This window comes from Aquarana catesbeiana, linkage group LG03, assembly GCF_042186555.1.
Source record: "Aquarana catesbeiana isolate 2022-GZ linkage group LG03, ASM4218655v1, whole genome shotgun sequence".
NCBI lineage: Eukaryota > Metazoa > Chordata > Amphibia > Anura > Ranidae > Aquarana > Aquarana catesbeiana.
In genome coordinates this window covers 561,945,635-561,973,464 of record NC_133326.1, presented here as the reverse complement: position 1 = coordinate 561,973,464, position 27,830 = coordinate 561,945,635, and the positions used below count along the sequence as shown (strand labels likewise).

The 27,830-nt window shown below is 46.7% G+C and overlaps 1 protein-coding gene across 1 annotated transcript in view; it reads left to right on the top strand.

Annotated features, from left to right (window-relative positions):
* The window catches only part of LOC141132865 (solute carrier family 23 member 1-like), a 147,513-nt gene that overhangs the window by 100,244 nt on the left and 19,439 nt on the right, over nt 1-27,830 (top strand). Inside the window, exons 3-4 of the mRNA XM_073621790.1 lie at nt 10,108-10,265; nt 27,540-27,699. Coding sequence (XP_073477891.1) covers nt 10,108-10,265; nt 27,540-27,699 — 318 coding nt within the window. The remainder of the gene's footprint in view (nt 1-10,107; nt 10,266-27,539; nt 27,700-27,830) is intronic.

Genomic DNA, 27,830 nt, shown 5'->3' with positions numbered 1-27,830 from the left:
CATAAATCGATGCCCACAGCCAAAAGGAGCACTCCGTCTCCTCTTAGGTACATCCCCACGTTAACCTCCAACTCCATGTGTGTCACTACCAATCCCCCATTTCTAACGACAAATTTACCCACCGCCTTGTTCACCTTAATTCGTGCTTTATTGATCCTGAACACTGATCTCGCCATGCGCCATGAGGTCCTCGATACTATGTCTGCCCACACCACTATCATCCCCAGGAAAGCCACTCGAAGTGTCAAAAAATCTCAATTCACATCAGAAACCAACTCCCTGGTGGATCGGACCCCCAAGTCATTCCCCCCCCACGTGTAATACCAACACATCTGGTGGCCTGTCAAGCCGAAGGTATTTTTCGACTTCAGGCACAACTCTGCTCCATCCCATTCCTGGAATTCCTATCCATCTAATGCATGCCTCTCTCCGCGAACACCCCAGTTACCTGCCCTCTGGTCTAGCGTCCCCCCTCCTGGCCCCCCAAAAAACATAAGAATGCCCCAATATCCAGACGAGGCATGGTTGACCTCCATCTGAAATGACATAACACAATACAAATTAAAATATATATGCGCCGCTCACACACACCTTCCTTCTTTTTTTTTTTTTTTAACGTCATCATCTACCAAGTGAGGACGCACATAAGACCGAAACCTCCTAGATTCCCACCTCCCAATCCTCTTAACTGCTGTCTCATCCAACCCACACCTGGCGGCCTCTGTAGCGGCCCGATGCGGAAGGAGTGTGAGGCGAATTGTCTACAATCCAGCCCCGCCGTCCTAAGGCACTTGCGGAACACTGCAATGAACTGAAACTTCGATAAAAAGGTCCCATCCCCATGCATGAACAACGGCCCCTCTCCAACCGGTCAAATTTTTAGAAGTTCCTCAACTACCCTTACTGGGCAGACTTCTGAACCAGGCTACGTAAACAGCTGCATCTTTACCCCCTTTTCTCCCTGGTCTGTCTTAGACCTGCGCAACCTTAACACCACCCTATCGCCCTTGACCTCCACGTCCTGTACCATCAAACCCCTTTTTTCCCGTTTTGCCGGGTTCACCAACTCCCCCACATGAAATGCTCTAAAAAACGCAATAGAAAACGCTGCTGTCAGGTCCCTCACTTACCAGACAGGTGAGTCCGCTTGGGCAGAGGGTAGGCTCCCTTACGTATCCGATTCGGGGCCCCTGATAGAGCAGACAGAAAGCCCGCGAATACGGAGTGGTACGAGGGCCTGGTGTTTGGATCCTGGAGAAAGGTGGTCTTTCCAGCAGCAGGTAGAACTCAGGAATACTGGAACTCATGCTGAGCAGGAGCTTATCGGGTTGGTCGCACACAGGCAGAGGTCGGCAACGGGCTGGCAGCAACGGTACAAAGGGAGCAGGCAGAAGCAAGGTCAAACAAGCCGGGGTCGGGTTCAGGCAGCAGTCAAGGAGGTCCAAAGGGCAAGCCGGGTCACAACGGGTCAAACTTCAGAGATACGGAACACAGAGAGGATCACGGAACTAGACACAGAGCTGTTGATCAGGCAGCACCGAACAGGGATAGAGGCAGACTTAAATAGGCCGATTGGCGCCAAAACACCGTGCTCGTGCACGCGCCGATTCGCCAAGGCGCCCCGCATCCCTGCACGCGCCCGAGCGCGCCCCCGACACCGGCGTGCACGCCAACACCACCGGGCACGCCCGCAGTAACGCCCATAGGCGAACGCACGTACGCACGCATGCCCGGACGCCACCCTGCACGCCACGGCCGGCCAGACCAGACACGCCAGTGCCCCCAGGAACACGCGCCCCAGCACGCACAGGAACCCGGGCACCAACGCACCCCGGCGCCCAACCAGGTAACCTCTCTGAAAGTGCCCCCTCCTCAAGGGCAGACTCCGGATGCCCAGCTGGGCCATTTTTGAGGCATGAGAAGCTTTAAAAGACTGTAAGAGTTCCCTGGCGTGCAAGTTGCTCTCTGGCTCCCAAGAATTATCTTCGGGCCCATAGCCCTTCCATTTTACAAGGTATTGAACTTGGTTGCGTCTTCTTCTGCAATCTAAAATTGCCTCCACCTCGAACTCCTCTTCGCCATTAACTAGGATAGGCTTGGGTGGGCCAATACTACGGCCGACAAAGGAGTTGGGGGTGACCGGCTTCAAGAGTGACACATGGAAGACTGGGTGTATCCGCAGGGCGTTAGGAAGGTCAAGTTCATATGCCACATCGTTAATTTTTCTTTTCACCAGAAAAGGACCCAAGTATTTAGGGCCTAGTTTTCTGGACGGACAGGCCAACTTAAGGTTAGTAGTCGATAACCAGACAGAGTTGCCCGGTTCCAGAGCAAGTTCTCCACGTCTCTTCCTGTCAAAAATTCTTTTGTAGTCTTCTTGAGCTTTGGTCATGGTATCCTGCAGTAGTTTGTTATTGTTTGAGAAAAAGTCCAAGGTTTCGGATACTGCAGGGACAGGGCACTCGGGAATAGACCCCGGCAAGAAGGATGGATGGAAACCATAGTTAGCATAGAATGGTGACTGATTGGTAGCTGAGTGCAGTGAGTTATTGTAAGAAAACTCCGCGATGGGGAGCAGGGAAGCCCAGTCATCCTGGGAGAATGCAGAAAAACAGCGGAGGTATTGCTCCAAGGTCTGATTCGTCCTCTCGGTTTGTCCATTTGACTGGGGGTGATAGGCCGAAGAAAATGATAATTCAATCTCTAGGGCGCCACAGAGGGCTTTCCAGAATCTGGAGGTAAATTGGACGCCTCTGTCGGAAACTATGTTGGTTGGTACTCCATGCAATCTGATGATTTCTTTAATAAAGATGGTAGCGGTTTCCATGGTCGAAGGGGTGCCCTTCATGGGGAGAAAGTGGGCCATTTTAGACAGCCTGTCTACCATAACAAAGATGGAAGAGAAACCTTCTGATGGGGGGAGTTCAACAATAAAGTCCATTGAAATCATGGCCCACGGTCTCTCTGGGACTGGTAATGGTCTCAACAGACCCCATGCTCTTGCCCGGCTACTCTTGCTTCTGGCACAAGTATTACAGGACTCTACGTATTCTTTGCAGTCTTTAGCAAGGTGAGGCCACCAGAAGGTGCGTTGGACGAGATCAATTGTCTTCCGTGTGCCGAAGTGACCGGCCAATTTGTGATCATGGCACAAGTTTAACACCCGTACTTTTAGCTCCTCAGGGACCACAATTTTGTTTTTGTACCAGAACAGCCCATCTTTGGTACAAGCTTCAGCAGGTGATGACATTCCCATAGAGGACCGTCTGATCTGAGAGATGAGATCCTCCTGTAAGATCAGGAAATTCCCAGAAGGGAGGATGGTGTCTGGAGGCAGGGTCTTCTCTGAGTCAAGGAACATTCGGCAGAGGGCGTCGGATTTGACATTCTTGGATCCGGGTCTGTAGGTAATGTGAAAAATAAATCGGGAAAAAAAAAGTGCCCATCTGGCTTGCCGGGGTTTAAGTCTCTTAGCCGTCCTTAGATATTCTAAGTTTTTATGGTCTGTGTAGACCAAAATGGGGTGAGCTGCACCCTCCAGGAGATAACGCCATTCCTCCAGAGCTGCCTTAATGGCTAGAAGTTCCTGATCTCCCACGTCATAGTTCCTCTCGGAAGAGGAGAGTTTGCGTGAAAAGAATCCTACAGGGTACAGGAGTGCTTTAGCACCTTGTCTTTGTGAGAGCACGGCTCCAACCGCGACTTCGGAAGCATCCACTTCTAGGACGAAAGGCAAGGCAGGATTGGGCTGTTTGAGGATGGAGGCTTAAGTAAACAGAGCTTTGAGTTTTTCAAAGGCCACTTGCGCCTTAGGGGTCCAGCAGAACCGGATTCCCTGTTTAACGAGTTCCGTAATGGGAGTTATTATTGAAGAGAATCCTTTAATGAATTTTCTATAAAAATTGGCGAAGCCAATAAAGCGCTGTACTCCTTTTTTGTCTACAGGTGCAGGCCAATCCAAGATAGCAGATACCTTTTGCGGGTCCATTTTGATACCGTCAGGAGAGATGACCAAGCCTAGGAATTGAATGGATTGGAGCTCGAACTCGCATTTTTCGAGTTTGGCATAAAGCCCATGTTGTCTAAGTCGGGTAAGTACGTTTCGCACGTGTTTGCGATGGTCAGTCAGGGAAGCAGAGAAAACCAGGATATCGTCTAGATAAACGATGACGTATAGGTCCAAAAAGTCACGAAAGACATCATTGATGAAGTGCTGGAATGTGCCTGGCGCGTTGCACAGGCCAAAGGGCATGACGAGGTACTCGTAGTGCCCAAATCGAGTACGAAAGGCCGTCTTCCATTCGTCCCCCTCTCTTATGCGGATCAAATTGTAGGCTCCGTGGAGGTCCAGCTTGGTGAAGACGGTAGCAGATCCTAACCTCTGAAATAGTTTGGGCACTAGAGGTAGCGGATATCTGTTCTTTTTAGTAATTTTATTGAGTTCCCGGTAATCCATGCAGGGACGTAAGGAATGATCTTTCTTCTCTACAAAAAAGATTCCTGCACCTGCTGGAGATGTGGAGGGACGAATGAATCCTTTCTTTAGGTTTTCGTCAATATAGGCTTTCAAGGTGCCCAGCTCCTGCTCAGTTAAGGGAAAAATCCTCCCGAAGGGAACTTCAGTTCCGGGTAAAAGTTCTATCGGGCAATCGTAGGGTCTATGTACCGGAATGGTTTCTGCCCTCTTTTTGCTGAACACATCCAGGAAATCCCGGTAGGGTTCGGAAAGGTTTTGATAAGACTTGGTTTCTGAGTCTAGGCAAAGGCATTGAGAGGATGTCATGGGGGTCCCCCGTAAACAGTGTTGTTTGCAATATTCAGATGAAAACTGGATTTTGCCTGTGGACCAGTTGATACTGGGATTGTGAGCCTGTAGCCAAGGCATTCCTAAGATTATTGGAAAGAGAGGAGATGAGATGACATCCAGGCGTAAAAGTTCCTGGTGTTCCGGGCCAATGGTGGCCAGTAGAGGAACAGTTTCCTGGGTAACAGGTCCGGAGCTGAGGGTGGAACCGTCCGCTAAGAAAACTGCCAGTCCCTGGGCCTTGGGTTGGATAGGAATATGATGATTTTCAATGAAGGTCCGGTCAATGAATCCGCTACATGCTCCCGAATCAATAATGACCGGTACTGGGATGTTCCTTCCGGGTAGCTGTAATATAACAGAGAGTGTTAGATGGTTACCGGATCTGGGTGAAACAGGTGCACACAAAGAGGAGGACGGCAGGCACTTACTTCTCTTGTTGGGGCATGCCCTTGCAAAGTGTCCAGACTCTCCACAGTACAGGCACAGATTGAGTGTGCGTCTGCGCGTTTTCTCTTCTGGGGTCAAAGAGGGACGGAGCAGTCCTAGCTGCATGGGTTCAGGAGCTTCCCGAGTTGGAACAGATGGGACAGGAGGAGCTTGGTTCGGGGCACTAGGAGCCCTGGGCAACATCCAAGTGAGGCGTGGATGGCCAATGGACCTCTCAGAACGTCTTTCTCTAAGGCGGCGGTCAATCTGGATTGACAGATTTATGAGCTCATCCAGTGTCTGAGGTACCCCTACCCGTGCCAATTCGTCTTTAAGAGGGTCAGACAACCCCAGCCGGTATTGGTGACGCAAGGCCGCGTCGTTCCACTCCGTGTCAGAGCTCCAACGCCTAAATTCCACAGCGTAATCTTCGGCCGCTCTGCGGCCTTGTTGTAGGGATTGCAAGGCAGCTTCTGCAGTGGCTGTTAGCTGGGGGTCCTCGTATAACTGTGACATTGCACTGAAGAGGTCATTCAAGGAATCCAGAGATCTGGCTTTTTGCTCCAGCAGGTGAGGCTCGCCGGTCAAAAGAGATATGACGAACCCCACCTTGGTGGCCTCCAGGGAAAACGTACGGGGTTGTAAAGCAAAATAAAGTTCGCATGCGTTGCGGAACGCCCGGAACTTGCAACGTTCTCCGGAGAACTTTTCAGGTGTAGGCACCCTGGGCTCTGGTGGGAGCATTACTACAGAGGGTGCTGAGGCAGGATTAGCAGGTGCTGCTCCCTGGGGAGATGCTGAGAGGGCCTGGACCTGTCTTTCCAGTCTTGTATAGCCCTCCTGTAAGCTTTTAACTGCTTGGGTGAGGCCCGCTAGGTGCCTGCAAAGTTCATCCATGGGGGAGGCCCCCTGCCCGGACTCAGTCATGGCTGCCTGATACTGTCAGGTCCCTCACTTACCAGACAGGTGAGTCCGCTTGGGCAGAGGGTAGGCTCCCTTACGTATCCGATTCGGGGCCCCTGATAGAGCAGACAGAAAGCCCGCGAATACGGAGTGGTACGAGGGCCTGGTGTTTGGATCCTGGAGAAAGGTGGTCTTTCCAGCAGCAGGACTCAGGAATACTGGAACTGATGCTGAGCAGGAGCTTATCGGGTTGGTCACACACAGGCAGAGGTCGGCAACGGGCTGGCAGCAACGGTACAAAGGGAGCAGGCAGAAGCAAGGTCAAACAAGCCGGGGTCGGGTTCAGGCAGCAGTCAAGGAGGTCCAAAGGGCAAGCCGGGTCACAGGGGGTCAAACTTCAGAGATACGGAACACAGAGAGGATCACGGAACTAGACACAGAGCTGTTGATCAGGCAGCACCGAACAGGGATAGAGGCAGACTTAAATAGGCCGATTGGCGCCAAAACGCCGTGCTCGTGCACGCGCCAATACGCCAAGGCGCCCCGCGCCCCCGCACGCACCCGAGTGCGCCCCCGACACCAGCGTGCACACCAACACCACCGGGCACGCCCGCGGTAACGCCCATAGGCGAACGCGTGCTAGCGTGTACGCACGCCCGGACGCCACCCTGCACGCCACGGCCGGCCAGACCAGACACGCCAGTGCCCACAGAAACACGCGCCCCAGCACGCACAGGAACCCGGGCACCAACGCGCCCTGGCGCCCAACCAGGTAACCTCTCTGACAGCTGCCCTAAACAAAATTACTTCATAATTAGAGGGACGCGCCCCACCCAATTTTGTACAAATAACCTGCAGAATTGAAAATGACACCGGCCTCATCTTTTTTTAGAGTGCCTCTTCCTGTACCCTTTTAGCGCTTGTTTCACCCAGAAGTCCTTATGAAATCCGTCAGGCCCTGAAGCTTAAATAAAAAGGCCAAACCCGCCAGCTTCCACTCAATCACGGACACTGACCCCCCCCCATGTGCCGTGAAACTAAATATACCACAAGCAGCCTCCATTTGTGCCTCCCAGCTCGGCTCCTGCCAGCCGTGTAAAATCTAACCACTCTGTCCATACCTTAGTATATGCCGCCCAGGTCGACCCACTTACAGACCTCTTGATTCATCCCGCGGCGACTCCAAGGCCATCTCCCAGAGCCAACCCGGGCAAGGAATCCCCTCCTTTTTCGCAGCTGGGGCCAGCTCCCTGAACCTGTCCCACTGAAACCGAGACAAGGAGTCAGCCAGCGTGTTGTCAATGCCTGGGATATGAGCAGCATATAGAAAAACATTTAACTGTAAACAACGCAACACGAGGTGGTGCAGCAATCGTATTACCGGTTGTGATGATGCGGATAACCGATTGACGACTTGCACCCCCCCCCATGTTGTTGCAGTTCAACCTTATCTTTAAGTTCTGCCATGCTGTACCCCAAAACTCTATAGCCAGTACCACTGGCTTGTTGCCGCTCGCCGCCCTCTGTGTGTCTCCCTTCAGATGCTGCACCACGCAGGCCTGTACTCGTGACTCCTCTGTTAGGCCCTGCTCGTCTCCCTCTGTCTGCTCCTGCATCCCTCCATCTGTCTTGTGCTAGCGGACTGCCAGCAGCGTCTGGTAGCTGCCCCACAGCCGTGGCACCGCTCCTCCTCCACCGAATCTGCCCCCTGACAGAGCCCTGCGAAGGGGGGGATTGCACTATCCCTGGTCTCAGTCCTGGACGGCGAGGCGCGGGCGCCATTACAGCCCGTAGCCCCGCCCCCAAGCTCCGCCGATGGCGAGGATTCCGCCCGTTCCCCCGGTGGCCGTGGATGCCGCTCGTTTGGCCGGGGGTTCCGATGGGTCCGCTAACGGGCTCCTAGTGGGGCGCTGAGCTCTGCTGGAGGGGCCTGGAGAGAAGCGCTCAGGCAACCAGGACCTCCTAGCATGTGGCGTTACCTCACCTCCCGCAGCGGACGACCCCCCCGCTTCATCCTGGATAAGGGTAGCTACCTGAGCTTGTAACCATTCGGGCCCCCTCGTCGTCGCTGCCATCCGCAAGCGTGCTTGGATTAAATCTATATCTGTCATGCTGCTGCAGCGTGTGTCACATTTTCTCCTCTCTTCTGTTTCTCCCCCACTGCTCCTGGAATTCCCCGCCTCCTTCTTTTATAGCACTCCACCCCCTTAGTTAATTTTTCTGCCTCCTCCCCTTTACTTCCCTCTCCCATTAACCCCTTGTTGTCTCACCGCTCCACACTTATCATGCCCGGCCCTTCATTATTTTCCATGCTTTCTTTCCATTCCGGGCCTCACTTAAGTTGCTGTCTGTCAGCAGTAAATGCAGCAGTGACAGTTCCTGTTTCAGTATCAGCAGATAATAAAACAATGTTATGTTAGGCCCCTTTCATATAAGGCCGTCTAGATGCAGTGCATCCCTCCAAGATTTTTCAGGGCTATTTTTCATACCAAAATGCATGCTCTGTTTTTGATAGTTTTATTCATTTTAGACACGTGCAGTTCGTTTCGTATTTCGGAAATTGGGATGTATCCTCATCTCCGAAATACAATAGTAATCAATTTAAACAAATCCAATATAACAACAAAATGAAATTCGGCCAAAATTCGAATTATTTAATTCAAATCGGGTTTGAAAACAAATTTGAAATTGAATTTGAAAACAAGTATAGAATAGAAAAGAATAGAATAGATAAAATCAGACTAGAAAATAAAGGAATAGAATATAAAAGAATAGAGTAGAAAAGGAATAGCGTAAAAACAGAAAAGAATGGCATAGAATAGAAAACTGAATAGAATATAATATTCTTTCAAAATGCGAATAGAATAGAAAAAACAATAGAATAGAATCCAATAGAAGAGAAAAGAATAATATAGAAAGAATATAACCATCTTCTGAAATACGAATTTTGAATGGAATAGATTAGAATAGAATGGAAAATAAGAGAAAATAATATCAAAGAATAGGATATAAAAATCAATAGACTATAATAGAATAAAATGGCCTATAACTGTCTTCTGAAATTCGAATTTCAAATAGAATAAATTGGAATACAATAGAATAGAAAAAATAGACTAGAAAATAAGAGAATAGAACAGAAAACAATAGAATATAACCATCTTCCGAAATTCGAATTTCAAATAGAATAAATTTGAATTCGAATGTCAATTTGAATTGAATTTGAATCAAATTATAAAACAAATAAACAAAACAAATTTAACTAATTTAACTAAACTAAATTATTTAAATAATGAAACCAAAACAATTTTTCATTCTGCACATGTCTAATTCATTTCAAAGGGCTGGAAATGCGGATGAATGCACAAAGTACAGGCAGGCACAACTTTTAAAAATCTCGCCACACCAATCCATATGGTACTAAGGTACATATACATTATACATTCACGTCAGTCCCTGCCCTCAAGGAGATTACCATCTATGGTCCCTAACTCACATTCATACATACACATGCTAGGGCCTTTAGACAGGAACCAGCAAGGAAACCCTAATATAACTTTTCTTAGAAATGCCCCCCCCCCCATCTATCCTGCCTAGCTCATATATAAAAAAAGTTCTGTGTACTTGCCTATTTTTAATCAACCGATCACATGATCCCCCAGGGTTGTCTCCCCTGTGTCAGTGAGCTGCTGCTGCAGGGGAGATGAGGGAGCATTGACAATGGCTGGGCCATGGGAACCTGTGGTGATATCGCAGCTCATGGATTTCACAGCCATTGTCAAGCGCTCCCCAAGCCGAAACTGCAGGATCACGTAAACCAGACCTGAGCAGATTCTTAATAGAGAAGTACACAGATCTTTTTATACAGGTTAGGTAGGAGGGGGGAGGGAACATTTTTAGGACTAGTTATGGTTAGGGTTTTCTCCCATTTCAAGCATGTAATTTTATTCTAATCTGTCCTTTTCTTCTTTCAGCATTACCTGACCGCACTGGGGGGTATTATCGCCATCCCCCTAATCTTGTCGAAAGACCTGTGCTTGACCCATGACCCGCTGACTCAGAGTAACTTGATCAGCACCATCTTCTTTGTCTCCGGGATTTGCACCCTCCTGCAGGTTCTGTTTGGGGTCAGGTAATGTGACAATCAGAGGAAGTTTATCTGAAATATTATTCTTTTGAGAATGACTGACTGCAAATTTCTTTTCTTTTTTTTCTTTTAAGTTTGTCAAGTTTTGTATGCTGTGTGAAAAGATTTGGCGCCTGTATTGAGTTTGTAATTCTATCTGTGATGCCAGTGATGATCAGTGTCCTGATTATCAGTGTAGATGTCCCCTTTTACACTTGCCGGTTAGCGGCTTTCTCCTCTCCTCACATTGTGACAGCGGGGGGAAAAGGAATGCTGATATCCGGCAAGTGTGTTTAGATTGTGATCAGCTGTGATTGGACACAGCTGATCACATGGTAAAGAGCTGCTGTTATTGTCTCTTTACCCTGATCTGTGATCAACTGTGTCCAAAGGAGATAGCGATCACAGATCACGCCAGATGCGCACCACAGCGGGTACGTGGGGGCGCAAATCTGGGAGAGTTTCAATAGACGGCCTCCCAGAACTGGATTACCAGACTGTAGCCGACATTTGACTATAGCGTGGTCGTCTGGGGGTGGTGCCCCCCCCCCCCCCTGAAAATTGCCACTCAAGGCAAACTCTTTGTTTGCCTTGGGGCAGATATGTGCCTGATTATATCCTGTGGGTTTGGTGCACTTTCTAAAAGTGCACCAAAACTTCTGCATTCAGGAGTCTTGGTGCGCTTTTAGAAAGTGCAGCACACCTGCAGGATATAATAGGAGTCTATGGCAAAGCGCAGCTAACCCAGGAAAGCCACAGATGCACTGCAGTAGTGTGAAAGTGGCCAATGCTGTACACATGTTGCAGCCGCAGCAGGAGTTATACACCCTGTCATGGTTGGTGGGTGTAGCACCTGCCAAGCATGATCCATTCAAGTGAATGAGGCTGCTTTTGCAAGTGCCCTGCAACCTTGTGCAGTACAGCAAACAAGGGGCTAAAGCAGGCAGCGTTGTATTGCTTTCTCACCAACTGCCCCAGGAAGACGTCACGTCTGATGAAACATGTCGGGCAGGGCTATGCACTGATGTCATTATGCCCCACGTGACCCCGGATACTCACGTTTTTATATGTTTGCGAGTATCCATCCTGTTTGGCTTTTATCAAAGTGTTTTTAGACTTTATCACACTATTGGTGCCCCCTTCCTTTTTTTACAGAGTATGTATGCATTTTTCAGAGATTATGAATGAAAAAACAAACACTTTTCTTTCACTCATGGTTAGTGTTTGGCTGAAGCTATTTATTATCAGTCAACTGTGTTTACTCTTTTTAAATCGTAATGGCAACAGAAACTACCCAAATGACCCTGATCAAAAGTTTACATACCCTGGTGATTTTTGGCCTGATAACATGCACACAAGTTGACACAAAGGGTTTGAATGGCTATTAAAGGTAGCCATCCTCACCTGTGATTTGTTTGTTTTTGTGTGTATAAAAGGTCAATGTGTTTCTGGACTCCTGACAGATCCTTGCAACTTTCATCCAGTGCTGCACTGACGTTTCTAAATTCTGAGTCATGGGAAAAGCAAAAGAATTGTCAAAGGATCTGTGGGAAAAGGTAGTTGAACTGTATACAACAGGAAAGAGATATAAAAGATATCCAAGGAATTGAGAATGCCAATCAGCAGTGTTCAAACTCCTAATCAGGTAGACCAACTGAGATTTCAGCCACAACTGCCAGGAAAATTGTTCGGGATGCAAAGATAAACCCACAAATAACTTCAGGTGAAATACAGGACTCTCTGAAAACATGTGGTGTGGCTGTTTCAAGATGCACAATAAGGAGGCACTTGAAAAAGATGGGCTGCATGGTTGAAGAAGAAAGCCATTACTACGCAAATGCCACAAAGTTTCCCACCTACAATATGCTAAACAGCACAGAGACCAGCCTCAAACCTTCTGGCACAAAGTCATTTGGAGTGATGAGACCAAAATTGAGGTTTATTGAGACAACCCATAAACGCTTCATTTGAAGAGGAGTCAACAAGGCCTATGTTGAAAGGTACACCATTCCTACTGTGAAACACAGAGTTGGATCGCTAATGTTGGGGATGTGAGCTACAAAGGCACAGGAAATTTGGTCAAAATTGATGGCAAGATGAATGCAGTATATTATCAGAAAATACTGTAGGAACATTTGCATTCATCAGCCAGGAAGCTGGACATTCCAACATGACAATGATCCAAAACACAAGGCCATATTGACCTGTCATTGGCTACAACAGAATAACATGAAGGTTCTGGAGTGGCCATCTCAGTCTCCTGACCTCAATATCATTGAGCCACTCTGGGGAGATCTCAAACATGCAGTTCATGCAAGACAGCCCAACAATTTACAGGAACTGGAGGCTTTTTGCCAAGAGGGATGTGCAGCTTTACCATCTGAGAAGATAAAGAGCCTCATCCACAAATACCACAAAAGACTTCAAGCTGTCATTGATGTTAAAGGGGTATTACATGGTATTAAGAACTGGGGTATGTAAACTTTTGATCAGGGTCATTTGGGTAGTTTCTGTTGCCATTGTTATTTAAAAAGAGTAAACACAGTTGATTGATAATACATGGCTTTAGCCACACACTAACCATGAGTGAAAGAAAAGTTTTTGTGTAATCATTCACATTCTCTGAAAAATGGCCAAGAAATCATAAATTCTGCCAGGATATGTAAACTTATGAGAACTGTATATGCTATGTGGTATTTGGTGGATTGAGATGTGAGTTGGATACCCTGAATGAATCTTCCTGACCCTCACCTGGTTCCAGAGACAAGGTGGATCACCTTACCCCGCAGAGGGTTATATCTGCATGTGTATGTGACCTCGCTAGCGATAGGAGGTCCACACTATCCGATAAGAGTTTTCACTTAGTGACTGTCACAGGAGGATCTGTCTTTTCCTTGGTGGTGGAACTCTTTGGATCAAATTATCCCACTGGATTCCTTCCTTTTTTTACTTCAAGAACATTTATTTTTCAGAACTTCAATAACATTGTAATATTTGATATTTTTATAATTCTTTATTTTTCACTTGACTTTGCACAGATTTCATCTTTTTATTTTTTATTTCATATTATGCATTCGATTATTATCTTTACTGTATATTTATTCCGTCTTTCATTCGATAAGCATGACTTTTTTGTTTTTTATTCCTCACCACCTGCTTTAACCCCTTGGACCACGCAGAAGCATGCAGTTGTGGGCCGTTTGCAAAGTGGCTCCATTTACTTGAATGGGTCCCAGTTGGCAGGCGGTAGCACCCACCAATAGCAAACCAAAAAGTTTACAGTAATTCCTGCTGCAGCAATGTGTACACCTTTTGACTGCTGCCTCAGCAGCTAAAGGAGGTTGGGATTGGGGGTGGCAAAACCATGACTCAACCGCAGGGTTTTACCACCTACCCAAATCTGTGTGAATAAGCCCTAAGGGTGCCGCTGCGGAATGCAACTAAGGGCTCATTCACAAGTGCAGCAGGCACTGCTGCTCCTCTGACAAGCGATTCGAGTGTTTGACAAGTGGTGAGTAGGTGAAATGTTGCCTCCTTACCACCTGATTTGAACCCATAATTGCTGTGCAATGCACAGGATTGCAACATGGCAGTACGGCAATTAGAGGTGTAAATCAGGTGTGAGGCGGCAACAATGTGATCCTTGACGTCTCCCATGTTGTTCAGGTTGATCTCAACCTCTTTATGGTTGCAAACCCCTGGTTTAAAGCATTTGAATAGGACATATTCCTGATGAGACTTCATACTATGCTCAGCAAGAAAAGCCATGTACAAATACACACTGACTGTTGCTCGTAGTGCTTAACCTCCCTGGCGGTATGATTATTTCAGATTTTAGGTGCTGAAAGCGGTACCATTATTTTGCACAGAAATTTGGCGTTTTATATTGTAGGCCTGTAATTCTTAGGAATAATTCACTTACATCTGTCCAAACCATAGTCTAGTAGACATCCCGGGTATGATAAATTTTGAAAAACTAAATAAAAAATTATATAATAAATAACTATAAATAATTATAACAAATAATAATATAATAATAAAAATTATTCAATAATGTAATCAAATCAAAAATTTGCTCAGTTGCAGAATTGTCACTTTCGTTACTTTTAGTGTTTGGTGATGGATTTTCCCACAAATCACTATCACTCAATTCTGTGAGTGATTCTAATTTATTATCGCTGTTTTCTAGCTGCTCTAAAGCCACTTTTGATGTAAAGGGACAGTTTTGGTTGCTATGGACAATCTCCAGTTTCCAGGCAGAAAGAACAGTATTTATAATATAAAACTGCATGCAGGACAGTGGACAGACCACTAGGGACAAAGGGGATGAGTAATTATTTGATACAGTACTGTAATCTGTAAGATTACAGTGTACTGTATCTATACTGTGTGTTTCACTTTTTGAATTTGCCGTCGAACTCCGTCCCCGTGCGTCGCAACGCTCGCAAGGGACGGAGCTCGGCACTGTGAATCGAGCGAGACACAGCGGCTCGCCGATCACAGCGGAGAGACATCGCAGGAACCAGGGGACAAGGTAAGTAAACTCTTCCTGGATCCTGCGATGCGATCCCGAGTCTGGCTCGGGGATACCGCTTTTGGTATTGAAAATCCACCCTGAGCCAGACTCGGGAATACCGCTAGGGGGGTTAAAGCTCCAGGCAAAAATAAATTTAAATTGTGCATCATTTTACCTTTAAAAAATTCACCTTTGGGAACATGTTACATGTTCCAACCTAAAAACAGGTGGAAAATGTAACATGTCCTGCATTTGCACCATGCACACTTTATTTCCCCCTCCCTGTGACAGCAGATGGGGGATCTTCTCCCTACACCCGCTGTCAAAATTTGAAAACGGCACGGGCATGTGGGGCTCCATCCACATGGCCATGTTGTTCATTCATAGTTTCCTGTGAATGGATAGACTACAAATAGGGTCAGTCATTGTGGCTGACAGCTTGTCATTCTCAATGAAGTACGAGGGGGCCGGTGAGCACTCTGATAGTTCATTGATTCTTCCTGCTCTCAAGTAACTACCTGCCCATATGAGGTATGGGCAGACAGCTATCCTGAGAGTCTGCAGGAGCCAGACATTGCATCCATAATCTGCTGATCGTGGATCCAATGCTCTGCAGGCTCTTTTAGAAAAAATAAAAAATAAATGCACATTTACCTGCAAAAAATGTGCATTTTATTTTATTTCAAAAGATGTGCTTGGCCTTTAAATCAGCTATAAATGGATTAAAATTCGTCCAGTTCAGCAGGAACCAGACAAATTTCGACCAATCTTTGGGAGGCTGGTTGTACTGAATTTACTGTTTGTTTTTTTTTTTTTCGCGTTCCCTGCCAATGACTATAGCCACCAGCAGTGATCATTGTATTCTGACGACAGGGAAACCTCCAGCTGTCAGAACACAATAGCGCAGTGGGAACGATTTTCCCCTATTAACACCGTCAACACCCATGGTTAAAGATGAAACTGCATAATCTATGACCAGCATTACTCCTCAGTTTTGATTGCTTTCATATCAGTGGTTAGCTGGAGGGAGCTTAATAATATTTAGGAGTTGGGTCTTGCCTTATAAGCAAAGGATGAGGTGCTTGCTCTGGCTGCCCTGAAATGCAAGTAGGACAAGGCAGGTAGGTGGGACCATCCTCCCATCCACAACCTTATGTTATGTTGCTGTGCACACTCAGGAGCTGGAAATTGTATGTAGCACCCTGAAGTTTAGGCAGGGATGCTCCTCACAAATTTATTGGGCAGGAGTAGTTATCCTTGTTCATTGTTAAAGATCCATTGATTTCTCCCTAAGTTTGGCCTTGTTGCACTTTTCTCTTCTCTTCTACCAGTAGGTGGCTGGGTACTTGGTGGTACTAGATATGATAAGGGAATCCCAAGGTCAGGTTATGGGTATATGGGGTATCGCAGCAAATAGGCTGGGGTTTTCTTGAATCCCTTGGCCTGCTGGGAGAGCCTATATATTCGGGTGGAGTCAGGTGATCTATGTTCTGTGCCACCTGGACGGCTGTCTGGGTGGACGTGTGTCGTGTGCCTCGGGCTGCTAGGCCGGAGATTGAGTCTATCCCGGGGGCGTCTGGCTGCTAGGCTGTCTCTGGGCCTATCCAGAAGCAAGAGAGCAGCGCATGGTTGGGATTGCGGCTTGCAGTCCAACCAAAAGTGACGGTTCTACCAGCCGGAGAACCTGTCAGTGGTCGGAGGTAGAGGGGAAGCTGTCGCCACTAAGAGACCAACCACCTTATTACCAGGGACCACAATGAGTAACCTGAAGCAAGTACCGGAGCAGTATTCTCACCGACCGGGCATGGTGGAGAATCTGGAAACTTCAGGCGGTGATCAAGCCAGGGACCCAGCCAGTGGAGGTGACTCTTGCAGAGCAGCCTTGTGTGCCAAGCTAGGGACGAACAAACCAGTGGGGTGAAGCTTAAGAAGTATCTGGAGTGCCAAGCTAGGTACCCAGCAGAGAGGTGGAGGTGACGCTTGAGGAAAATATCACCGTGAAGATTGGATGAGCTAAAGGGATTCCGTGACAGTGAATCAGTGTGTCTAGTAAGAGACCGGGAGCTCAGTGTATTGGAGAAGTTGTAGTGAAGGTGAAAGAATTGTTATGCTTTGTGTTAGAAACTGTTAAAGACTGTTGCCATAGGAGACAGCATTCCTGCATGTGCAGATGTGGCTTCTTGCTGGGGGCCTTTCCCTGCATGGCTGTCCTCCTATTAAGTTCTTGGAGTCTGCTAATTGAACTTGCAACTACTCAAAGGTGTCCTGGCCCTAACCCTCTTTCCCTCATAAACGTGTGTAAGAAAAATATACATCTCTTTTGCATTCAAGAAGTGTCTGGCGCCCAATAACTTTATCCATCTTGCACCCACTATGCCTCTCAACCCACCACATACAGAAGGATGTCAGCTATCTCTGGCCCCGGAGGTTCTCATCAGACTGAAGGAGGTTGGAGACCTTGCTACATTTGGCGCCCAACATGGGGCTAAGGCATTGTCCTTGCAGCTGTCTCCCATAGCAACCGGCTTCGGCTCATTGAGACTCCGTCTGGCTCCGTGGGAATGTGGCAAGTAACCGCTACCCTTCTTGTAGACTATGTTGTCATGTGTACTATCAATGTGGAGAAGAACCAACAAATCTCATTGCTCAGGGGAAAGGATCAGCCTGGTCTTTTGACACTTCCCGCCAGCGCTGTGAGGGTTAATAAAGACAGCAGGGCAGAGCATGGGGGAACCATGGCGAAGTATAGAAGTCAGCAGGTCAGAACACAGGGGGTCAGGAGGGCACAATATGTGTGTGTGTGTGTGGGGGCAGGAGGGCACATTATGGGGCTCACCAGGGCACATTACAGGTTGGGGGGAGGCAGTAGGACACATTACATGGGGGGGCAGCAGGGAACACATAGGACACATTACAGAGGGGGCAGAGGGGCACATGGGGCACGGCAGAGCACATTACGGGGGCTAGCAGGGCACATTATGGGGCACAGCAGGCAACATTACATGGGGTAGGAGGGCACATTATGGGGTAAAGCAGAGTATATTGCATAGGGGCAAGAGGGCACATTATGGGGCACAGCAGAGCACATTATGGGGCATATTACATGGGGGCAAGAAGGCACATAATGGGAAACAGCAGGGGATATTACATGGGGCAAGAGGGCACATATAGGTCACAGTATGGTGCACACAGCAGAGCACATTATGGGGCACTGAATGATGCATCACGGGGCACAGAGCAGGGCACATCGTATGGCACACAGCAGGGTACAGGGCAAATAATGGGGCATAAAGTAGGGCTCAAGACACATCACAAGGCCCACAGGAGGGAACTGGGCACATAGTAGGGCATGGGGTACACAGGGCATGTCACAGGGCACACAGTAGGTCATGGACACATCACAAGGTACACATGGGGGCAGGCAGCAGGGCATGGGGGCAGGCAGCAGGGCATGGGGGCAGGCAGCAGGGCATGAGAGCACAGAGCAGGGCATGGGGGCAGACATCAAGGCATGGGGGCACAGAGCAGGGCATGGAGGCACAGAGCAGGGCATGGAGGCACAGAGCAGGGCATGAGGGCACAAATCGGAGCATGGGGGCACAGCCTAGGGCATGTGGGGACAGAGCAGGGCATGGGGCAGACAGCAGGGCATGGGGGCACACAGAGCATGGGAGCAAAGAGCAGGGCATGGGGGCAGACATCAGGGCATGGGGCACAGAGCAGGACGCTGGGCACATAGAGGGACACAGGACAGCATACAAGCTGCTGCACATTCCATGCAGAGTAGTGCGGGAAGCGGCTGTAAACAGACCTCTTGTGATGAGCTCCTCCCCACCGCCCCTCCTCTCTTCTCGTCCATCCGAGGTGATGACAAATACAAGCACGTGGGGTGGACAGGAAGGAAGGAGGGGTCGGCGGGGTGGAGCGCATCACGAGAGGTCTGTTTACACTGCAGTCTCTTGGCAGGGAGCAGGGATTCGGGACCCGATCTACCAGTCAGCTAGCTGTGATTGATGGGTAGATCGAAGTGGAAGCTGTCATAGGGCCCCCTACTGGCGAATGGGCCCTCGGGCAGTGCCCGATGGTCAGTCCGCCCCTGCCCCACGGTCATTACTTGTCTGCCCCAGTATATTCACTCATCATGAATGAAGCAAGGTGAACGATCTCGGATCACTCCCAGGTGGTGCTTGAAGACGGTAAGTGAAGAGGGAAGGGAGAATGATCGAGATGAATAAAGCGACTGCTATGCAAAGTAGCTGCCAGGCATCAAGCCTGGAAAATCTGTACCTCATCTTGTCCACTTCCCAACTTTAAGGGAAGAAGTGTTTTTACTGTTGGCGTAAGCCGTTAAAACCACACCGCTTTAAAAATCTTATCAGTAAGTTGTTATCATTGAAACACAGCAAAGAACCGGAGATTAAAGGCCCCGTTGTTACCTGTTTCACGCCCATTTGTGAACTAATCTAAATAATGTAAGTTCTACCAAAGGGTGAACTTGCAACTACTCAGGGGTGTCTTGGCCCTAAACCTCTTTCCCCCATAAAAGTTTGTAAGAGAAGTATCTGGCACCCAATAATTTTATCCATCTTGCACCCACTATGCCTTTCAACCCACCACATATAGAAGGATGTCAGCTATCTCTAGCCCTGGGGGTTCTCATCAGACTGTGGGAGGCTGGGGAGACCTTGTTATATGTATATTATCAGCTTGAGGTCAGCTATACATTGTGATTGGTTCCCCTTAACCACATCAGCCCCGGAAGGATTTACCCACTTCATGATCAGGCCATTTTTTACGGCCCTGCGTTACTTTAACTGACAATTGCATGGTCGTTCAACGCTGTCAACAAAATTGGTGTCCTTTTTTTCCCAAAAACAGAGCTTTTTTTTGGTGGTATTTCATCTCTGATAGTTTTTTTTTTTTTTTTTTTTTTTTTTTGCACTATAAACAAAAAAAGACCAACAATTTTGGAAAAAAAAAATTTTTTACTTTCTGCTATAATACATATCCTAAAAAAATGTATTCATCAGTTTATGTTCACCAATATCTATTCTGATACATATTTTTGGTGAAAAAAATCAGAATAGGCATATATTTATTGGTTTGCGCAAAAGTTATAGCGTCTACAAAATAGGGGAAAGATTTAGGGACTTTTTTTTTTTTTTTTTTTAATTGTTTTTACTAGTAATGGCGGCGACCTGTGATTTTCTGTTTTTTTTTCAGGATTGTGACATTGTGGCGGACAAATCTGACCCTAAGTGATACTTTTTTGCTATAAAAATGCACTGATCACTGTATAAATGGCACTGGCAGGGAAGGGGTTAACACTAGTGGTGATCAAAGGGTTAAATGTTTCCTAGGGAGGTGCTTTCTGTCAGGGGGATGGGCTCACTGGGAGTAGAGAGAGATCGCTGTTCCTGATCACTAGGAACAGCTGATCTCTCTCTCTCTCTCTCTCTCTCTCTCTCCTCCTCTGTCAGAACAGGGATCTGCCTTTGTAAACAAGGCAGATCCCCATTCTGCCTCTTTTCCACGATCGCGGGTGGCCGGCGGACATAGAGTCCGTCGGACCCGCGAGTGAGCTCCCGCGGCGGGCGCGCGGCTGAAAAATCCAGTGTACGAACCAACGTACCAGTACGTCAATTCGCGCAGTCAAGCCAACTTGCCGCAGTATAACTGCGGCAGCTGGTCGGCAACTGTTTAAAGGGGTATTAAACCCAAAACAAAAATTTTAAAATTGGTTCCTTGTACGTCTTGTTCCCCCTCTAGTCTGAACTTTGCTGTACAGGGACAGGTAGAGGTTGATACCAGACCACATTCAGGTACTTGCACTACATTTAAAAGACATGACATTATGTATTAACGATTACAGTGCCCCCTTAAAGTGATCCTAAAGGCTTATTTTTAAAAATAACAAATGTGCCATACTTACCTGCTCTGTGTAATGGTTTTGCACAACTTAGCTCTGATACTCCTCTTCTTGGGTCCCCTGCCAGCACTTCTGGCTCACATTAAAACTAGTGTAGCACCCTCTAGTGTGTGCTAGATGTGAGATATGTTTTGTAGTGTAGGTTTTGTAGTGTGGGAAAATTTAGTTTGGCTCAGGACTAAGCCTGTCCTGTGAATCTGGGTCAGGGTTCAATGAGCCAGGGCTGGGTGACGCATCCTGACAGCTCCTCTGCTGCCTCCCCCTGGTCTAGTAGGTTGTAGAAACGTCTAGAGCTAGTGGGTGGAGGTTAGGAGGCGCTGTTTGGAATATTTATGATGGCCTCAGCCAATCATAAAGCGGAGGTTCGCTGAAAAAAAAATATTAAAAGCCAGTAGCTACAAATACTGCAGCTGCTGACTTTTAATATATGGACACTTACCTGTCCAGGGAGCCGTGATGTCGGGAGCCGAAGGCGATCCATCCATCGGCTCTCGGCTGCTGCCGCCGCCATCCTCTGTAAGGGAATAAGGAAGTGAAGCCGTGCGGCTTCACTTCCTGGTTCCCTACTGCGCATGCGCGAGTCCTCTCTGGTCCCTGCTGTGTTCTGTGTGTCACAGAATACAGCGATGGAGGAGAGTGTAGGCGGCAGAAGTGGCGTAGGTCACCGCAAGCGCCGCGGTGATCTATGCCAGAAAGTGGGAGCAAATACTTGTATTAGACAGGTATCTGTTCCCTCCTCCCCCGTGAAAGGTGCCAAATGACACCGGTGGGGGTGAGGAATCCAAAAAGTGGAAGTTCCAATTTTGGGTGGAACTCCACTTAAGTGAAGAGCTGGCAGGGGGCAAGGTTCACCTCATAAATAGGCATGAGCCATGCCAGAAGGGCAGTTGGGTCCAAGATGGAGATATAGTGCTGTGGACACTGTCGGTGGCCCTCAAGGGTTCCCCCTAGTCTGGGGGGTGACCTTGGGCTGGGGCTCCGGTGCTGGAAGGATCCTGGCACAACACATGGAGGAAGCTCTTCCTGGAGTCATGGGAGCACGTGTGAGGACAGTGTGAGTAGAGCAGCACTATTGGGGACTAACAAGGGGGAGACTGCCATACATAGCCAGTTCTCCCTGAACCGCGTTGTGCCAAGTCTTCATCTTTTCCCTGGGAGATCTCCTGCAGATTTGGCTGGGTGGGCTGGTGAGAGGGACAGTCTGGAGGAAAGTTAGCCTGGAGGGCTAGTGAAAGGGGCAGCTGCAGCCAGGTGGGTTGGCAGTGCCTGAGGAGGTGAAACTGGGACCAGTAGCCACAGGAGGAAGAGTACAAGCTGATCACTGTGTTCTACTAGACAACAAGGGGCCTTGAGTTCCTGCCCGCAAAAGGCCATTGCTAAATCTGACTGTGCCTGTCAGATACATTTCAGTAATCAAGCTGGAGTCTGCAAGCACGTAAAGTGCAGAAGGCATGTCAAGGAGGCTGTAGACTGTATATAGGAAGATGTTCCTGAAGATGTTGCTAAAGTCAAGTGGGCATCCCCTAATCTCCCATCCCCATCCAACTTATTAACCCTCAATAAACCACAAAAACAAAGTCATGGACTGTTCTTTGTCTCTGAAAGTGCCAGTAAAAATTTGGTGTACCTGGCTGTGCAGGGTGGGGGGGTCCCAGTTCACCTGCAGCTCCTTAGGGGGTGCTCTACACTGCATTAAGGTAAAAAAACCTTCTGCCTTTAGAACCACTTTAATGTGTGTCCTTTTTATATCTGGATGGAGTTCAGCTCTAAAAGAAATCTTTGCTGCGGTACGATGTATGCTTGTTGTAAAGTAGCTTTTATACTAATCTAATGACTTCAATAGTTTCTAAGCCACAGACCTAAAATAAGTGGGAAAACATGTTCTTCTTATTGCACTGACTGTGTAAATGAACCAGGCCAGGTACTGACCAATGATGGCACCCTGCATACAGTGCCTTGAAAAAGTATTCATACCCCATTTTCCACATTTTGTCATGTTACAATCAAAAACGTAAATGTATTTTATTGGGATTTTATGTGATAGACCAACACAAAGTGCCACATAATTGTGAAGTGGAAGCAAAACAATAAATGGTTTGCCATATTTTTTACAAATAAATATCTGAAAAATGTTGCGTGACTTTGTATTCAGCCCCCTTTACTCTGATACCCCTAACAAAAAATCTAGTGGAACCAATTGCCTTCAGAAGTCACCTAATTAGTAAGTAAAAACCAAAGAAAAGCACACACTGCTCCAGGCAAATCTTCAGGTGCAGATGGATAACAAGTGCAGACCCCGGCTCACCACCGTCCAATGGGAATAAAATAAAGAAATGGTCGCACTCTGAATATCCAAAAAGCTTGCTTGATGTACCTTTATTGTCACAAGTGTATCAGACAAACACAGGACATGCAACTGACATGGTTCGCAAGCAATAGCTTGCTTGTTCACAACCTAAAATGTTGCATCCAAGTCAGTGAAATCAGCGTGTCCTCCTGTAAAGTTGAAATTTCACTCTGTAGCCTCTCTATCTATTAGTTTTTAGACGAGATGATGATCTTCATGAGAGAAATAGAGCATTCAGACAGAGTGTCAGTCCATTTATTTATATGCTCCTCATCATGGAGCTCAAAGGTAGGAATTTTTTTAATGTGAAGACCTCGCAGGATCCTTTCCAAAGCCACATATTCAGACAGAGTACTTTTGTCCCAAAATCACGTCTGATACACTTGTGACAATAAAGGTACATCAAGCAAGCTTTTTGGATATTTGGAGTGCGACCATTTAATTTAGTAAGTAGAGTCCACCTGTGTGTAATTTAATCTCAGTATAAATACAGCTGTTCTTTGAAGCCCTCAGTTTTTTTTTAGAGAACCTTGGCAAACAAACAGCATCTTGAAGGCCAAGGAACACAGCAGACAGGTCAGGGATAAAGTTGTGAAAAAGTTTAAAGCAGGGTTAGTTTATAAAAAATATCCCAAGCTTTGAACATCTCCATGGAGCACTGTTCAATCCATCATCCAAAAATGGAAAGAAATATGGCACAGCTGCAAACCTCCCAAGACATAGCCGTCCACCGAAACAGGCCGGGCAAGGACAGCATTGATCAGAGAAGCAGTCAAGAGGCCCATGGTAACTCTGGTGGGAGAATCTGTCCACAGGACAACAATTAGTCGTGCATTCCACAAATCTAGGTTTTATGGAAAAGTGGCAAAAAGAAAGGCATTGTTGAAAGCCATAAGAAGTCCCATTTGCAGTTTGCAAGAAGCCATGTGGGGGACACAGCAAACACGTGGAAGCAGGTGCTCTGGTCAGATGAGACCAAAATTGAACTTTGTCCTAAAAGCAATCCGCTATGTGTGGGGTGAAAACTAACACCGCACATCACTCTGAACACACCATCCCCACCGTGAAACATGGTGGTGGCAGCATCATGTTATGGGGGTGCTTTTCTTCAGCAGGGACAGGGAAGCCGGTCAAAGTTGATGGGAAGATGGATGGAGCCAAATACAGGGCAATCTTAGAAAAAAAACCTCTTAGGGTCTGCAAAAGATTTGAGACTGGGGCGGAGGGAGGTTCACCTTCCAGCAGGACAACAACCCTAAACATACAGCCAGAGCTACAATGGAATGGTTTAGATCAAAGCATATACAGTGGGTACGGAAAGTATTCAGACCCCCTTAAATTTTTCACTCTTTGTTATATTGCAGCCATTTGCTAAAACGAAAAGATTTAGAACATGTTCTATATCTGAGTCCATCAGAAATGCCGACAGAAAAAGTCAGATGGGGCATACACACAGTCGGAATGTCCAACCAATAGCTCCCATCTGACTTTTTCTGTTGGGAAGTCCGGCCGGGTGTACGCAGCATAAGTCTTTTTGGGTATGTCTCTACCAGCTTTGCACATCTAGAGTGTGAAATTTTTGCCCATTCTTCTTTGCAAAATAGCTCAAGCTCTGTCAGATTGGATGGAGAGCATCTGAACAGCAATTTTCAAGCCTTTCCACAGATTCTCAATTGAATTCAGGTCTGAACTTTGACTGGGCCATTCTAACACATGTACAATGGGGATGGAATGTATTCAGACCCCATTAAATTTTTCACTCTTTGTTATATTGCAGCCATTTGCTAAAATCATTTAAGTTCATTTTTTTCCTCATTAATGTACACACAGCACCCCATATTGACAGAAAAACACAGAATTGTTGACATTTTTGCAGATTTATTAAAAAAGAAAAACTTAAATATCACATGGTCCTAAGTATTCAGACCCTTAGCTGTGACACTCATATATTTATCTCAGGTGCTGTTCATTTCTTCTGATCATCCTTGAGATGGTTCTACACCTTTATTTGAGTCCAGCAGTGTTTGATTACTGATCAATGTCTGACCGTGTGTACAGGGCATAAGTGTGACATGTTTGTTTTTTGTTTTGTCTTTAATATCACTTCAAGCACATTAAAAAATAAGTACAGTGGGGACAGAAAGTATTCAGACCCCCTTACATTTTTCACTCTTTGTTATATTGCAGCCATTTGCTCAAATCATTTAGGTTCATTTTTTTTTTCCTCATTACACACAGCACCCCAAATTGACAGAAAAACACAGAATTGTTGACATTTTTTGCAGATTTATTAAAAAAGAAAAAATAGAAATATCACATGGTCCTAAGTATTCAGACCCTTTGCTGAGACACTCATATATTTAACGCAGGTGCTGTCCATTTCTTCTGCTCTTCCTTGAGATGGTTCGACACCTTCATTTGAGTCCAGCTGTGTTTGATTATACTGATTGGACTTGATTAGGAAAGCCACATCCCTGTCTATATAAGACCTTACAGCTCACAGTGCATGTCAGAGCAAATGAGAATCATGAGGTCAAAGGAACTGCCTGAACAGCTCAGAGACAGTGTGTGGCAAGGCACAGATCTGGCCGAGGTTACAAAAAAATTTCTGCTGCACTTAAGGTTCCTAAGAGCACAGTGGCCTCCATAATCTTTAAATGGGAGATGTTTGAGATGACCAGAACCCTTCCTAGAGCTGGCGGTCTGGCCAAACTGAGCTATTGGGGGAGAAGAGCCTTGGTGAGAGAGGTAAAGAAGAACCCAAAGATCACTGTGGCTGAGCTCCAGCGATGCAGGCGGGATATGGGAGAAAGTTGTAGAAAATCAACCATCACTGCAGCCCTCCACCAGTCGGGGCTTTATGGCAGAGTGGCCCATCGGAAGCCTCTCCTCAGTGCAATACACATGAAAGCCCGCATGGAGTTTGCTAAAAAAAAACCCTGAAGGACTCCAAGATGGTGAGAAATAAGGTTCTCTGGTTTGATGAGACCAAGATAGAACTTTGTGGCCTTAATTCTAAGCGGTATGTGTGGAGAAAACCCAAGCACTGCTCATCACCTGTCCAATACAGTCCCAACAGTGAAGCATGGTGGTGGCAGCATCATGCTGTGGGGGTGTTTTTCAGCTGCAGGGACAGGACAACTGGTTGCAATTGAGGGAAAGATTTATGCGGCCAAATACAGGGATATCCTGGACAAAAACCTTCTCCAGAGTGCTCAGGACCTCAGACTGGGCCGAAGGTTTACCTTCCAACAAGACAATGACCCTAAGCACACAGCTAAAATAACAAAGGAGTGGCTTCACAACAACTCTGTGACTGTTCTTGATTGGCCCAGCCAGAGCCCTGACTTAAACCCAATTGAGCATCTCTGGAGAGACCTAAAAATGGCTGTCCACCAACGTTTACCATCCAACCTGACAGAACTGGAGAGGATCTGCAAGGAGGAATGGCAGAGGATCCCCAAATCCAGGTGTGAAAAACTTGTTGCATCTTTCCCAAAAAGACTCATGGCTGTATTAGATCAAAAGGGTGCTTCTACTAAATACTGAGCAAAGGGTCTGAATACTTAGGACCATGTGATATTTCAGTTTTTCTTTTTTAATAAATCTGCAAAAATGTCAACAATTCTGTGTTTTTCTGTCAATATGGGGTGCTGTGTGTACATTAATGGGGAAAAAAATGAACTTAAATGATTTTAGCAAATAGCTGCAATATAACAAAGAGTGAAAAATTTAATGGGGTCTGAATACATTCCATCCCCATTGTACATGTGTTAGAATGGCCCAGTCAAAGTTCAGACCTGAATTTAATTGAGAATCTGTGGAAAGGCTTGAAAATTGCTGTTCAGATGCTCTCCATCCAATCTGACAGAGCTTGAGCTATTTTGCAAAGAAGAATGGGCAAAAATGTCACACTCTAGATGTGCAAAGCTGGAAGAGACATACCCAAAAAGACTTATGCTGCGTACACCCGGCCGGACTTCCCAACAGAAAAAGTCAGATGGGAGCTATTGGTCGGACATTCCGACTGTGTGTATGCCCCATCTGACTTTTTCTGTCGGCATTTCTGATGGACTCAGATATAGAACATGTTCTAAATCTTTTAGTCGGAAATGCCAACGGAGTTTAGCCAGTTGGCAAGTCTGCTAGTGTGTACGCGGCATTACAGTTGTAATTGTAGCGAAAGGTGGTTCTACAAAGTATTGACTCAGGGCGGCTGAATACAAATGCACGCCACACTTTTTTCATATATTTTATTTATAAAAAATTTTGAAAGCCAATTTTGATTTTCCTTCCACTTCACAATTATGTGCCACTTTGTGTTGATCTATCACATAAAATCCCAATAAAATACATTTACGTTTTTGCTTGTAATATGACAAAATGTAGAAAATTTCAAGGGGTATGAATACTTTTTCAAGGCACTGTATATCTTCCACCTCTGGTTAGCTATGTGAAATATTTCTTTCTTTATTTTTTTCTCTGCAGACTTCCCATCTTACAAGGAGGAACTTTTGCCTTCCTAACGCCATCCCTCGCCATGCTGTCCCTCCCACGGTGGAGATGCCCAGAGTGGACTCAGAATGCCAGCTTGGTGAATGCCACCTCTCCTGAATTTATTGATGTTTGGCAGTCAAGGATAAGGGAGGTAAAACCTATGCATTCTACATTTTTATCATGAAAAACACTACAAAGCTCTAGTCCAATAACTTTGCCTAAACTGGCCATGACCTGTTTGTTTTTTGATTCCCCCATCCACACAAACCAAGGAGATAATGG